The sequence below is a fragment of the Oryctolagus cuniculus genome, chromosome 12, assembly GCF_964237555.1.
Source record: "Oryctolagus cuniculus chromosome 12, mOryCun1.1, whole genome shotgun sequence".
Taxonomy (NCBI): domain Eukaryota; kingdom Metazoa; phylum Chordata; class Mammalia; order Lagomorpha; family Leporidae; genus Oryctolagus; species Oryctolagus cuniculus.
The window spans coordinates 53,740,841-53,754,822 of NC_091443.1; the positions used below are offsets into that span (position 1 = coordinate 53,740,841).

Here is a 13,982-nt window from a genome sequence, read left to right on the forward strand (position 1 = left end):
GTTGGGAGAGGTAGATTATATTTCATTCTACTCATAGACTCTATGGCATGAGCTCATTTTCATGGTTAAAGTGAGAGAAAATGAATATAAAAGTATCAGTATTTTGCAAGAACAGTAGCAGTTCCAGAATAGTGGTATTTTCTAGTTTCTGAATCATTATTTGGAAGAGTTTGAAGCAGAAGATCAAAAAGTTATTATAAAAATGGAAATGTAGAGGCCGGTGCCGCTGCTCAATAGGCTAATCCTCCACCTGCAGTGCCAGCACTCCGAGTTCTGTCCCGGTTGCCCCTCTTCCAGTCCAGCTCTCTGCTGTGGCCTGGGAGTGCAGTGGAGGATGGCCCAGGTCCTTGGGCCCTGCACCCACATGGGAGACCAGGAGAAGCACCTGGCTGCTGGCTTTGGATCAGCGCGGTATGCCGGCTGCAGTACACCGGCAGCACTAGTATGTTCATGGCAGCATCAGAAATACCTGGGCCTTCGTTACATTAGTTGCTTAAGAAAAACTGGTTTCTATGGTGTGTTTTGCTTTTCTTTGTTCTATAGGCTCTTTTTTTTTTTTTAAGCATACAATGTTAGGGACATTCTATAACTGATGTCCATGAAAGAATTTGTGTTTTTGAGTTTTTCCAAACAAATGTAAAAGATGTTAAGCTATCACTTTGATGTATTACTGCCCATGAATGGGAATGCTAAGTATTGATTTAAGACTTCAGGGATGAAAAATTCTGATGGAAAAGGCAGTTGAGCAACCAGTGTATATTGTGATTTGCTTGACAGAGTATTTAGGTACTAGTGAATGGTGAATAAGATAATAGTCTAGGGGCCGGTGCCATGGCACAGCGGGTTAAAGCCTTGGCCTGGGGCACCAGCATCCCATATGGGCACCAGTTCTAGGCCTGGCTGTTCCACTTCCTATCCAGCTCTCTAGTGTGGCCTGGGAAGGCAGTGGAAGATGGCCAGGGTCCTTGGGCCCCTGCACCCACGTGAGAGACATGGAGAAAGCTCCTGGCTCCGGATTGGTGCAGCTCCGGCCTTTGCAGCCATTGGGGAATGAACCAGCAGATGGAAGACCTTTCTGTCTGTCTCTCTGTTACTCTTTCAAATAAATAAAGCTAATCTTAAAAAATAGTCTAACTGGTGGACTTTTGAATGGAATTTTGCATAAATTGTTAGTAGTATCTTTATCACAATTTATGCCTAGCTAAAACATGCTGCTATAATATTTCAACCACTTGAGATAGCTGTGTTATTCTCAGATCAGATATGCTGGACATTGGCAGTTTTTTGTAGTTCAGCCTAATATTTCTAGTAATTTATGTTTTTCTTGCTGAGAAGATCAGGGATTTGTCTAATAGTACCTCTGTGTTTGGCTGTATGTGAACTGTTCATTGTAACATATATATGAAAAGTGTTAGGCAGAGATAACATTCCCTGTTAATACTGCCATAGTACCAAGGGCCATCTAAGCATATTCGTTGAATAGGTTTTTGTATATGTAGTATTTTTTTTTTTTTAAATAAGATTTATTTATTTAATTGAAAGAGTTGCAGTGAGAGGGACAGAAAGATGCAGGTTCACTCCCCAGATGGCCATAATGGCCTAGGTTGGGCCAGGCTATAGCTTGGAGTCAGGAGCCTCCTGCTGGTTGCAAGCACTTGGGCCCTGTGCTGCTGCTTTTCCCAAGCCACCAGCAGGGAGCTTGATCTTAAGCGGAACAACTAGGCTGGCATTTCAGGCAGCAGCATTACTTGCTATACCACGGTGCTGGCCTCTCAGGTGGTATTTTGTTGAAGAGAAGTTGCTATAGTGTTAAGGATATTTCGTTAAAGAGTAGAGGTTTTCAATGGCCTTTTGAATGGAATTAATAAAGAAATGAAAACAACAGATGTGTTATTTTATAAGGGCGCTGTTGAATTTTGCTTGTTTCCTTTTATTCAATAGGATGTACAGCTACCCAGCACGTGTTCCTCCTCCTCCTCCTATTGCTCGGGCTGTAGTGCCCTCTAAACGCCAGCGTGTATCAGGAAACACCTCAAGAAGGGGAAAAAGTTTCAATTCTAAGAGTGGACAACGAGGATCTTCTTCCAAGTCTGGAAAGTGTACGTGTTTTAATTTTTGATGCTTTTTGTTTTTGAAATGGTGTTGGGGGGAGATGCAGTCGTATGTTTAGCTTTTGTGCACATGGCTTTGTACAATCAAAAATAACAGATTAAAGTGATTGTTAAAGGGTCAACCCTAGAGTACCTTCAGTCTGTAACAACTTGGTAATTGGGAAAAGTCATTAGATTTTACAAAGCTTGAAGCACCTATTTTTAGGAATTGGCAATCTTAATATTAACCTTAACTAGTATTCCATGTGAAGATTCATTTTGTTTTTACTTTTCTATATTGAACTCTTGTAAAGTGAAAACATGTAATTCTATAAAACATTACAGAAAGTACCTTAAAATACATAGTAAAATACTGCTGCCACAGTATCTAGCACATTAGATTTAGTTTTCAGTTTCCACCTCCAAAAGGTTTCAATTACAATTACTTGGACCATCAGTATTGGCTCCATTTTTCGCCAAGGATTTTCTGTTGGCTCCTAGTGTAGTCTAAGAGGAATATATTTGGTGACTGGCAGTTTGTGGTATGTATGATTCTAATCTAGGGTTTTAATTTGTATTACAGTGAAAGGAGATGACCTCCAGGCCATTAAGAAGGAATTGACCCAGATAAAACAAAAAGTGGATTCTCTGCTGGAAAGCCTGGAAAAAATTGAAAAGGAGCAGAGCAAACAAGGAGGTAAATGGTGTTTCTGCTTATTAGATGTAAGAATGGGTTAGTTAATTAAGATAGTTGGAAGTATATTGTGGAGTAGTGGGATATAAAGCAATTTAATATGGAACTTGCGCAGTTTGAATTGGGAATGGCATTCGTGTGGGAGGATTTAGACATGTGCTGCAGTTCTATGATCATTAGTGGGGATTGTCTACATCCTGTGGACATTACTTGCCCCTAGACAGACTTGTCCTTCTCATCCCCAGTAGAGATGAAGAATGATAAGTCAGAAGAGGAGCAGAGCAGCAGCTCCCAGAAGAAAGATGAGACTAATGTGAAGATGGAGTCTGAGGGGGGTGCAGATGACTCTGCTGAGGAGGGGGACCTACTGGATGATGATGATAATGAAGATCGGGGGGATGACCAGGTGAAAACCATGGGAAAGGAAAGAAAGAGGTGGTGGAGGGGGGATCAGGGACACATGGAGTGCCTCTAACTCCATCCTATTTGTGTCTGTTTCTCACAGCTGGAGTTGATCAAGGATGATGAAAAAGAGGCTGAGGAAGGAGAGGATGACAGAGACAGCGCCAATGGCGAGGATGACTCTTAAGCACATAGTGGGGTTTAGGAATCTTATCCCATTATTTCTTTACCTAGGCGCTTGTCTAAGATCAAAATTTTCACCAGATCCTCTCCCCTAGTATCTTCAGCACATGCTCACTGTTCGCCCCATCCTTGTCCTTCCCATGTTCATTAATTCCTATTGCCCTGCGCCTAGTCCCATTTTCACTTCCTTTGATGCTCCTAGTAGTTTTGTTAAGTCTTGCCCTGTAATTTTTGCTTTTAATTTTGATACCTCTTTATGACTTAACAATAAAAAGGATGTATGGTTTTTATCAGCTGTCTCCAAAATAATCTCTTGTTAATGCAGGGAGTACAGTTCTTCCCATTCATGAGCTCAGTAGTTGCTTCCCTAACTGCAAAAGCCATCTCATTTAGTTGAGTAGCACCTGCCAGCGGCTTTGAGTTAGAAGTGTGTGCTACCCCACATACGAGTGCTGTGTGGGGCTGTTCAACACAACTGTAACAATGTATTTTTGTGAATGAGAGTTGGCATGTCAAATGCATCCTCTAGAAAAAAAAGTAGTGTAATAGTCTTAATATTTGTTTTCTAAAGTTGATACTGTGGGTTATTTTTGTGAACAGCCTGATGTTGGGACCTTTTTCTCAAAATAAACAAGTCCTTATTAAACCAGGAATTTGGAGAAAAAAACCCTGGTTTTTTATTTTTTGTATTTTGTAATTGTTTAATTTCTTTGTTTTACAGCAGCTTTCACAAGCCCCTAAACTGTGCTAGATATAGTTTTCTTGGAGTCATTATGCATACCAACATACACTACTCAAATTTCATTGAAGTGGTTGTTGCATTAAGAATTTAAGTACCCTTGACATGGGGTAGAATTCTCTGTATAAACCCCAGTTAACCTACTGGATTCTGAGTTTGTGCCTCAGTGTTACTGAAAATAGGAAGGTTCATCCTTTCCTGGTCTTCTGTAGTCTGTGCCTTCCCAGGTAACTGAGAACATAGGATTCTACATCTGTTTTACTTCAAATGAACTTTAGTCCATATATATGGATTCATTCTCCTTTTCCCCCAACTTGATTAGTTGTGGTTTGGGGTCATTGTACCTGTTTAACCCAAACTTCTAAAGATAGATGTATTGAATTAGCTGTGAGGTTTGGGATGCTTGCTTAGTCTTCAAAGGCTCAGTTGATTTTATTTTATACTTCAGTTTGTTTCAACCTAGCAGGTTTATGCAATCTAACTTTGGATCCTCCAAAGTCTTTCATGTATCATAGCATCCTACCAATTCTGGGCAAAAATCATACTGTTTTTAAATGTCTCCTAGGTCATTTTATACAGCAGGTGAAAAAATAGAGGGAAGAGGCTGAACTATGGGCTACTCTTGGGGGGCCCTGATACACATTGTAACAGTAGCTTTGCTTTTTTCAGTTTGATCACATAGTTCTACCCACTCTTTTCTGATCTGATATGATCTTATATGTTACACAAACTTTCAGCCAGTGAACCGTGACTAAAAAATAAACCAGATACCTTAAAAAGTATGAAGGGCCTAAGATACTGATAAATTCCATTTAACACTATGGTATTAGCCAGCAGTGTTTGCATGATACTAGACAGATTAGTCCCAAATTGAAAGCATCCACTTTTCCCTTCACTGGGTGATGTATTTAGCATATATTTCTGGTATTCTGGTTATTTTGTTATATGAAATTAGTGGTTGTGGTCCCATAGGAGAAGAAACTGGAAAACACTTTTTGATAGAGCACATGATGTCACTTTTCAAGTAGATGCATGTTGAGTTTATTATAGACAAAGCTGTCTGTACTTTGTCTTAGGGAAGACACACTCATCCTACTGTAAATTAAATTGCCTCATGTAACTAAGCAAATGGTATTCTAAATCATAGGTATATTCATTTAATATTTGGGCTTTAAGGTTTCTTGGCCAAAGCTAAGCAAACATGACTGAAAGAGTATATGGTAAAATCAATTGCAGGTAGTATAAGCTAATAATTGTTTAGAGGAAATCATAGGTTCTTTGAAGATTAAGGGGGCCCCAAATCTTGTTTTAAATTCTGGGGGCAAGATTTAAAACAAGATTGATTTATTTCAATATAGTGTGAAAGAATGAAAGTTTACTAGCATGCAATAAAATATAGGAACGTAGTCTGTATGCTTACAGAAATACAGTTTTCCAACAGGGTTGGAAAAGCAGGAGAAAGAAGGGGATGATTTTTAAAAGTAATCTTTTGAAAAGATGGTGCATAATTTTGCTAATTGGGAGTGGAACTCAGTGGATGTGTCTTTCTGCTGCCTCACTAGTGGAACAGTGCTGTCAGGTTGATACAAATGTCAGGTATAAAATTGCTGGAAAAGATGACTTCTGCCAAATTTCATTTCAAATGTTAACCTCATGTTTGAGACCAGCAAAGATTCTAAGAGATTAGTACCAGTCAACTGTGTTTTAAATAATCTGTTTGAACATAATAGAAACAAAGTTTTGGATAGATTGGAGCGGAATAAGCAAGAGTTTAGTGAGGATGGAGTAGATAATTTGATCAAGAAAATTTCACTTAAGAGGTGTGAGAAAAATCTGATAACTCAGTACTTGATGAAAAGTTGATAATAAGCACATAGGATAGAAATCAGTGACTAGTTGAGTGAATTACAGAGTAGGAGCTACTAAGTTTGCTTTATTAATGGTGTACCTCAGAAAAATAGGAGTTACTTACATTGCAGAGGAGATTGATGTAGAGGGATAGTCGACCAGCATTCAAGTTTTCCAAACATTTATGGAAAAGGGTGTTAGAAGGTTTGGAATGTTGATTTTTCATTAATCCCATGGAAATAAATCAAGGCCTTGAAAACCATAGTAGTGACTTTATTCACAAGTTTTATGAAAAAATATGAAAAAACAAGGCCTGTATAAAGTGTTTGACTTGAAATTAGAACTATAAAAGAGTGGGAGAATGGTGTAATGTGGTAGGTAGATGCCAAAACCAGAGCTGTTAATGGGAAATTGAAGCCCAAGAAGGACGGTGATAAGGTTTGCCGTGTTTACTTTCAGTCCTAAGCATGTCTTTTTTTTTTTTTTTTTGAGATTTATTTATTTATTCGAAAGTTAGAGTTACACAGAGAGAGAGGCAAACAGAGAGGTCTTCCATCTAATGGTTCACTCCCCAGTTGGCTGCAACAGCTGGAGCTGCACCCATCAGGAGCCAGGAGCCAGGAGCTGCTTCTGGGTCTCCCACGCAGGTGCAGGGGCCTAAGGACTTGGGCCATGTTGTACTGTGTTCCCAGGCCATAACAGAGCTGGATGGGAAGTGGAGCAGCCAGGTCTCGACCAGTGCCCATATGGGATGCTGGCGCTTCAGACCAGGGCGTTAACCCACTCTGCAACAGAGCCGGCCCTGAAATGTCATTTTCTTAAGTGGTGCAGTGGAATAAAAGATGCAAAGGGACACTTAACCTGACACAAAATTTTGCTTGCACAAAAATAACTCCTACAAGTTTTTTCACAGATTTGTAAGTAGGATATTTAGAGTACTCTCAAATTGTGTAATTGAGTGATTCTCAACCTTGAGTGTGCACTAAAATTACCTAAGAAACTTTAATAGTCTTGATAATCCAGATGTGTACTTATGTGCTTTGGGATTCATCAGTATTTTAAAAGTTGGCTGGGATTTCAATTTGCTGCTGAGGTAGGTTACCACTTCACAAAGATGCAAAAATTGTCGTTTGATAAAGAGTGGAAAGTGAAGGGTTTGAAAAATAGGAAATAACAGGGCTTCATGAGCAGATGCCTGGGTGATTGGCTCATGTGCTTGTAAGAAGAGGCCCATCCATGCCTCAGTTGGGCATTAAGTGCAGTAGCAGGTAATAGCTTAAAGGGTGAGTGTACCTGCAGAGTGTGAAGGGACCCACAGAGACATCTGAGTAGGATTAGAAGGTGAGAGGAAAGCAGGGCTCAGGGGAAGAAAACAATGAAGTCATGGTTTTCTGAGGTTGCAGCAAGCCATGTAAAAGCCCAAAAAACTGCTCATCATTCTTAGAGTAACACTGCTAGGGAAACTTTCAAAATATGTTAACATCTAGCATTTGAGCCTTGAAATGTGTCTAGTATTCCTTTGGAACTGGGCTTTAAGTGTCACATGGCTGGCTGTTGGATAGCACGGTAACAGCACTGAAGTTTCTAAACAAGTCCTGGCAATAGTAACTAATGAGATTTCTAAATGTCTCATTTTCCAAATTCATTATTGTTTTCTAGTCTCTAGATCTTAATGTCGTAGATTTCCCTGTTATGAAGGCATGTAGCCTGTTGCAGACTTAGTCTGTGTTGCCCAAAATTTCAGGCTCTTTGAGAACTACTTTAAAATAGGAATCAAGTCATTTACAGAGGTTTAAATTATTTTTAGCATGGTGCTAGGCAAATATCTTAATGTGCCAGCTTCTCAAAACAGCCCTATTAGGTACAGATGGAAGGAACAGTTTCAAAGGGTTCCAGAGAGCTAGGAGGTAGGAGAGTTAAAATTCCAATCTTTGATCTGCCATCCATGGACTTTGAAATTTAGAAGAGGAAATAACATCTTTTGAAGTCCTGAGTCCCAGGAAAGACAACTACTTTACACTACAGGTAACAGACTGGGAACCCAGAATATCTTTTGAGAATAAATAAATTGCACCATTTTTCTCTCCATTGTATCAATAAAGAACCAGAATGATTCAGAGACCCAATAGTTGCAAAAGCTTAATTAACTAGAAAATGCTTGACTAAGCAGAAATTTCTGCCATTCCTTGTAACTTGCTTGGGCTCCAGGGTAGGAATCCAGAGAGTACTACCTCTCCTGCCCATCTTAGCTCCTCTGGAGCGTCAGAACACCATTTATTTTTAACAATATTTTCCAGCTCATATGATAAACTCACTAAAAGTGCTTTCCTTGCAGAAATCACTGTCAGTATCAAGTTAGCATATGCAATTTCTGCCCTGTTTTTGGCCTCCTCCATTATGAGCACATGTCAGGGTAATTGCAACGCTAAAAAGACTTCCAAAGGCACCTACTCATGTGAAAGTGGTCCATTCACATAGATAACTCACCTTTCTGTCTTCCACAAGTTGCCATAATGAATTTATGATGTGAATTTTGGGTACAAGTCTGCCCCTGCTCTGGAAAATAGAAGATTGGTCCCAAACTACACCTGTTTACAGCGTGTATCCTTCTCAAGGGTACTTCAAAGCCCTACTTGGCTGTGCTGGAGGAATTTCCCAATTACATGATGATTAGTGGGGTCAGTGTAGTCTGAGCCATTCACCAGTCCAGTCTTACCCAGAACTGCACCACTACAAGGTTCCTGATAGGAATTGTTGGTTTCTCCAGCCAAACTTGCCCTTTTTCCGGAATTGTAAAGCTACTCCCTCCACAAAAGCTACTTAGCATCAGCTAAATTATTACAGGGTTGCAGACACACTGGAGTGTAGCTATCGGAAAGTTTATTAACTGGAAATACTGAGATGGTCTGCTCCATCAATGTGAGGTTCCCTATCCTGGGCTGATGGTTTACCTTCTAGGAGTGTCCTAGCTTTTGGCCATGTGTGCTAGGAGCAGCCCTTGGTAAATCTAACGTTTTAGGGGAAATCCAGTGACTCACTGTTAGTCTGACTACCTCTGGACACAGCCTTAGTATCCACTTTCCAACTAGGAATGCAATCTTTCCAGGATTGTACTGGCCCTGATGTTTGCGCCATAGCTTGTGGATCAGGCAGGTGGTGGCACTTGGTAAGATTGATGCTGCCTTGTCCTCTACTGAGTGTAAGGATATCTTTCCCTCAGAATCTCTTGGGTGAGGAGTCTGCAGTCTGCACGTCTTGGGAAGCCTCATGCTAGCTTTGACGTGTCTGGTAGTCTTGGTGGAACCTTTTCCTCGTGGATGATAGTGCCTGCTCTATAGACAACTTTTTCTTTTTCCCTGCCTTTCTGTGCCTTTGGGGTATTACTATTTCACTGATGGAAAGTTTCAGAGTCATGTTCCATTTTTGCAACTTTATGACAATTTTCAACTCCCCCCCCCCCCCCCCAAGTTGTACTTTGTAACTTCAGGATAATCCTAGGCATAATTTTACATGCAACATGGTCACATCTCTTTCCCCCCTTCCCAAGAAGAGAAAGCTGTAGTTAATAAGTACATACTATTATGTGGCTTATATAAATGTATGATTGTATCTGCTGTGTTGTGTAATAACACTTGTTTTATGGTTGCCGTTACAATGCCAGCTAATCTACAGCTTGGTTCCCAGGATTCAGTCCAGGCTGTCATCACCTTTCTTGGCTTCTTGTAGTAGCCTCCTGTCTACCCACATGCTCTTTGGTCCCTTTCCAATCATACAAGTGCTATGATATTTTCAAAACATGTAATCATGGCACTTCTTGGTTCAATACATTCTGGCTTTGCTTGCCCTGAGGATAATAAAATTTCTTAGCCTAGTCCACAGGACCATAGATATTCTGACACACCACTGTCTAGTCTCTCTCATGTGCTCCTAACATTCAGTGTTCCAGTCACATTAAGCTTGTCCGCCTTTCAACCTCCCTGCTACCTTTGCCCATTTGCTTCCCCAGTTAGCTTTTATTTCATCCTTCAGATTGCAGTTCTCCAAGTCACTTTGTCTAGGAAACCTACTTAAAAAGGTTTAATTTCAATAAATTAGGTTTAATCTTTTCCTTATCTAGGCCAATTGGCTGTCAGAACTAGGACTCTCAGCACCCCTAGTTGTAGTCACGCTCTTCGATTTGTATGATTTTTAGTTTTTCTTGCAAAAGAACTGAGCAGAGGCCTTATCTGTCACTGTTAATACATAGTGTTCGGCACAGTGTTTGAAATTATATTGAATGAGTGAGGGAAAGGGGAAAGTGAAGAATTAGTCTTGGGCCAGGCATTCTTGGAAAACAAGGCTGAAGAGTGACTTCATTCACCCAAAGGAGTGTTGGAATGCTTTGTACCTGTCTCAGAGGGTGCATTGTTAAATTTCACTGCCCCTACTTCTGACTGTAATAGGTCTTAAAAATCCTCAGTAATTCCTTATCTTAGGCTAAGGGAGGGAGGGGCATTATCTAGAAAAGATGGCCCGGCCATGGCAGTTAACCTTTCTTTTCTTCTCTCATAAAGCCCAGTCTTCCCTTTGTAGGCAGCTCTTCTACCCTGAACACCTGCATTTTGTAAGTTCTGAAATTAAAATATACAGTTACTTTAAAATGGACACACAATAATGATTTAAAAAGTGGGCATGGCCGTTTAAACACTTGTGATCAAAAATGGAACATTACCAGCACCTTCTGTGATCACATCCCGTGATCATTCAGGGTTACACTCTTCTGACTTGTGTCAACATAGATAGGCTTTTGACAGTTTTTGAGCTGTATATAAATGGAATAGAATTTCATTCTACCCCTAGGAACAGAGCTGGAGAGAAAAACTTGGATGCACATGTTACTTGGGGAATGATTCCAAGAGGCAGTTCTGGGGAAGGCAGGGAGAAAAGTTATGGAGAAGCCAGTAGTCGGATGTCACTGAAGTTGGGTACACTAGCCTCAGAGTTGTCCAATGGATGAGAGGCTAGACTATTGATAAACTGGCTCCTGTTCACAGTTGATTGAGGTATACCCCAAGGAAGTTCACTTGCCCGCAGTTCTGAGCTGTAAGGGGCCTTTCCAGGCTCTGGCAGCATTGAAGGACATTTGGATGTTTTCAGTTTGGGTAATGCTGCTGTGAGCATTCTTGTCTGTGTCTGGTGAGAAGGCATTTGTGTCCATTTCTGTTGAGTATATGATTGGGGTGGAGTTGCAGGATCTTCAGTACATGTATATTCAGCTCTAGTAGATATTGCCAAACCATACATTCTCACCAACTATATATGAGCATTTCAGTTGCTCCCTAATGTTGTATTGTCAGTACTCGGTATTGTCGGTCATTTTGATTTAAAGCTTTTTAATGGGTATGTAGTGCTATCTCATTCTGTTTGCTTGCTTTGCAGTAAATTTTATTGACAAATAATTTACATAAAGCGCACAGATCATGTGTACGGCTGTTAGTTTTCCCACACTGAACACATAAAAAGCCAGCAAGAAGTCAAGAAGTGGAGCAGCAGCAGCACTCCAGCAACACCAAGCATGCTCTCTTCCAATTACTGTACCACTACTGCAAGGATGTCTGTGATCCTGACAACACAGATCTGTTTTGCCTGTCTCCGAACTTCAAATAAACGGAATAATATATTATGTAGTCTTCTGTGTCTGGCTTCTTTGGCTCAGCAATATAGCTATACAGTTCACCTGTGTTGTTGCATGTTGTAGTTGCTTCATACTGTTGTATATAGTATTGCATTGTAAACATACGACAAGTTTTCCATTCTGTTAATAGGCATATGAGCTGTTTCTAATTTTGGCTATTATGAATAAAACTGCTATGAACATCATACAGGTGTCTTTTATTGAGCATGTGTAAGTATTTCTGCTGGATGTAAAACCAAAAATGAAGGGAGTGGAGTATCACGTCGCATTGTTTACCTCTCTGCTCTTTTCTCTTTTTTTTTTTTTTTTTTTTTTTCAGATTTATTTGAACATCTTTAGAATAGTTTTAAATTTACAAATGGCAAAAAATTGTGAGGTAATAATACTTTATATATAATATATATGTATATACTTTTTTTGAAAGAGTTACACAGAGAGAGTAGAGGTAGAGAGAGAAGTCTTCCATCTGCTGGTTCACTCCCAAATGGCCACAATGGCTAGAGCTGCACTGATCCGAAGCCAGGAGCTTCTTCCGGGTCTTCCATGTCGGGTGCAGGGGCCCAAGGACTTGGACCATCTTCTGCTTTCCCAGGCCATAGCAGAGAGCTGGATCGGAAGAGGAACAGCCGGGACTACAACCAGTGTCCACATGGGATGCCTGCACTTCAGGCCATGACTTTAACCTGCTACACCACGGTGCTGGCCCCTTCATTTGTTTTTTATAGTGCCTACATTATAAGGGAGACATGGAGGGGTTTTTTTGTCTTTTTTTTTTTTTGCATCTGATTTATTTTACTCAACATTGTGTCCTTCGGTTCCATTCATGTTACTGCAGATGACATTCTTTTTCTATGGCTGTGTAGGATTCCAGTGTGCGTTTGCCACATTTTGTTTACCCACTCATCTGATGACTGACACCTTCATTGATGCCATATTTTGGCTGTTGGGATGAGTGCTGCTATAAGCATGGTGGAGCAGGTATCTCTGATACAGTGAGTTCATGTCTTGGGTATATAGTTAGTACTAGGATTGCTGGATCATATGGCAAGTCCATTTCTAGTTTTTAATTTTGGTAATAAGCATTCTGACGGGTGAGGGGAGATCTGCGGTTTTCATTTGCATTTTCCTGTCAGCTTGTGTACTGAGCAGTTTTTTCACAGACTTGTTGGCCATTTGTATTTCCTTTGAGAACCATCTACTCAGGTTTTTGTGCATTTGGTCACAGGTTGGTTTTTTGTTGAGTTTTTTAAGGCTTTTTTTTTTTTTTTTAGGTTTTTAAAATTTATTTGAGAGGTAGAGCTACAGGCAGAAAGGTCTTCCATCTGCTGGTCTACTCCCCAAATGGCCACAGCAGTTGGAGCTGGCCTGGTCTGAAGTCAGGAGCCAGGAGCCTCCTCTGGGTCCCCCATGTGAGTGCAGGAGCCCAAGCACTTGGGCCATCTTCCACTGCTTTCCCAGGCCACATGTAGAAAGCCGCATCAGAAGATGAGCAGCCAGGACACAAACTGGTGCCCTTATGGGATGCTGGCACCACAGGCAGAGGCTTCGCCTACTATGCCACAGCACCAGCCCGTGTATGTTAATCTTGCACATACGCTTCCATTCTGTCAGAAGTGTCTTCTTTCTTCACTCTTGGTTTTCCTTTGCAAGAGCTTCTGAGGTGGGCATTATCCTGTTTGTCTAGCTTTGCTTTTCTTGCTTGTAGTTTGGGGGTTTTATCCAAGAAATTGGTTATATTGATGTCTTGAAATGTTTCCTTTATATTTTTATCTAGCAATTTCATAGTTTCAGGTCTTAGGTTTAGGTCTCTGATCCATCTTAAGTTGACTTCTGTATATAGTAAGAGGTATGGATATAATTTCATTCTATGTTTATGTGTCTAGTTTTGCTAGCACCATTTATTGAAAAGACTGTATTTTCTCCAATGTGTGTTCTTGGCACCTTTGACAAAAATCATTTGGCTGTATGTATATGGATTAATTTCTTGGCTCTGTTCTGCTGATCTGTGTGGCAGGTTTTTACATAAGATTTATTTACTTGAAAGGCACAATGACAGAGGGAGAGAGTGAGCTTCCATCTGCTGATTCACTCCCCAGTTGGCTGCAAGGGCCAAGGATGGACCAGGCCAAAACCAGGAGCCTGGAACCCTGTTTAGGTTTCCCACATGAGTAATGACAAGAGCCCAAGCACTTGGACCATCATCTGATGCTTCCCCAGGTCCATTAGAGGGAGCTAGAACAGAAGTGGAGCAGCTGGGACTTGAACTACCACTCGTACATAGGATTTTGGCATCATAAGTGGCAGCTTAACCCAGTGTGCCACAACTCTGGCCATTGTATTGTCAGTTTTTGT

At 40.6% G+C, this 13,982-nt stretch overlaps 1 protein-coding gene across 50 annotated transcripts in view; it reads left to right on the top strand.

Moving 5' to 3' along the window:
• HNRNPC (heterogeneous nuclear ribonucleoprotein C) overlaps positions 1–11,815 on the top strand; it is a 55,915-nt gene extending 44,100 nt beyond the window's left edge. For 20 of the 50 annotated variants that reach the window (XM_070053205.1, XM_070053203.1, XM_070053204.1 and 17 more), the window contains 4 exon segments: positions 1,942–2,099; positions 2,674–2,787; positions 3,030–3,190; positions 3,290–4,036. In XM_070053205.1, the coding sequence (XP_069909306.1) occupies positions 1,942–2,099; positions 2,674–2,787; positions 3,030–3,190; positions 3,290–3,373 (517 nt within the window). In that variant the 3' untranslated portion in view covers positions 3,374–4,036. 50 annotated transcript variants of the gene reach the window in all.
• Positions 11,816–13,982: the final 2,167 nt, after the last annotated feature.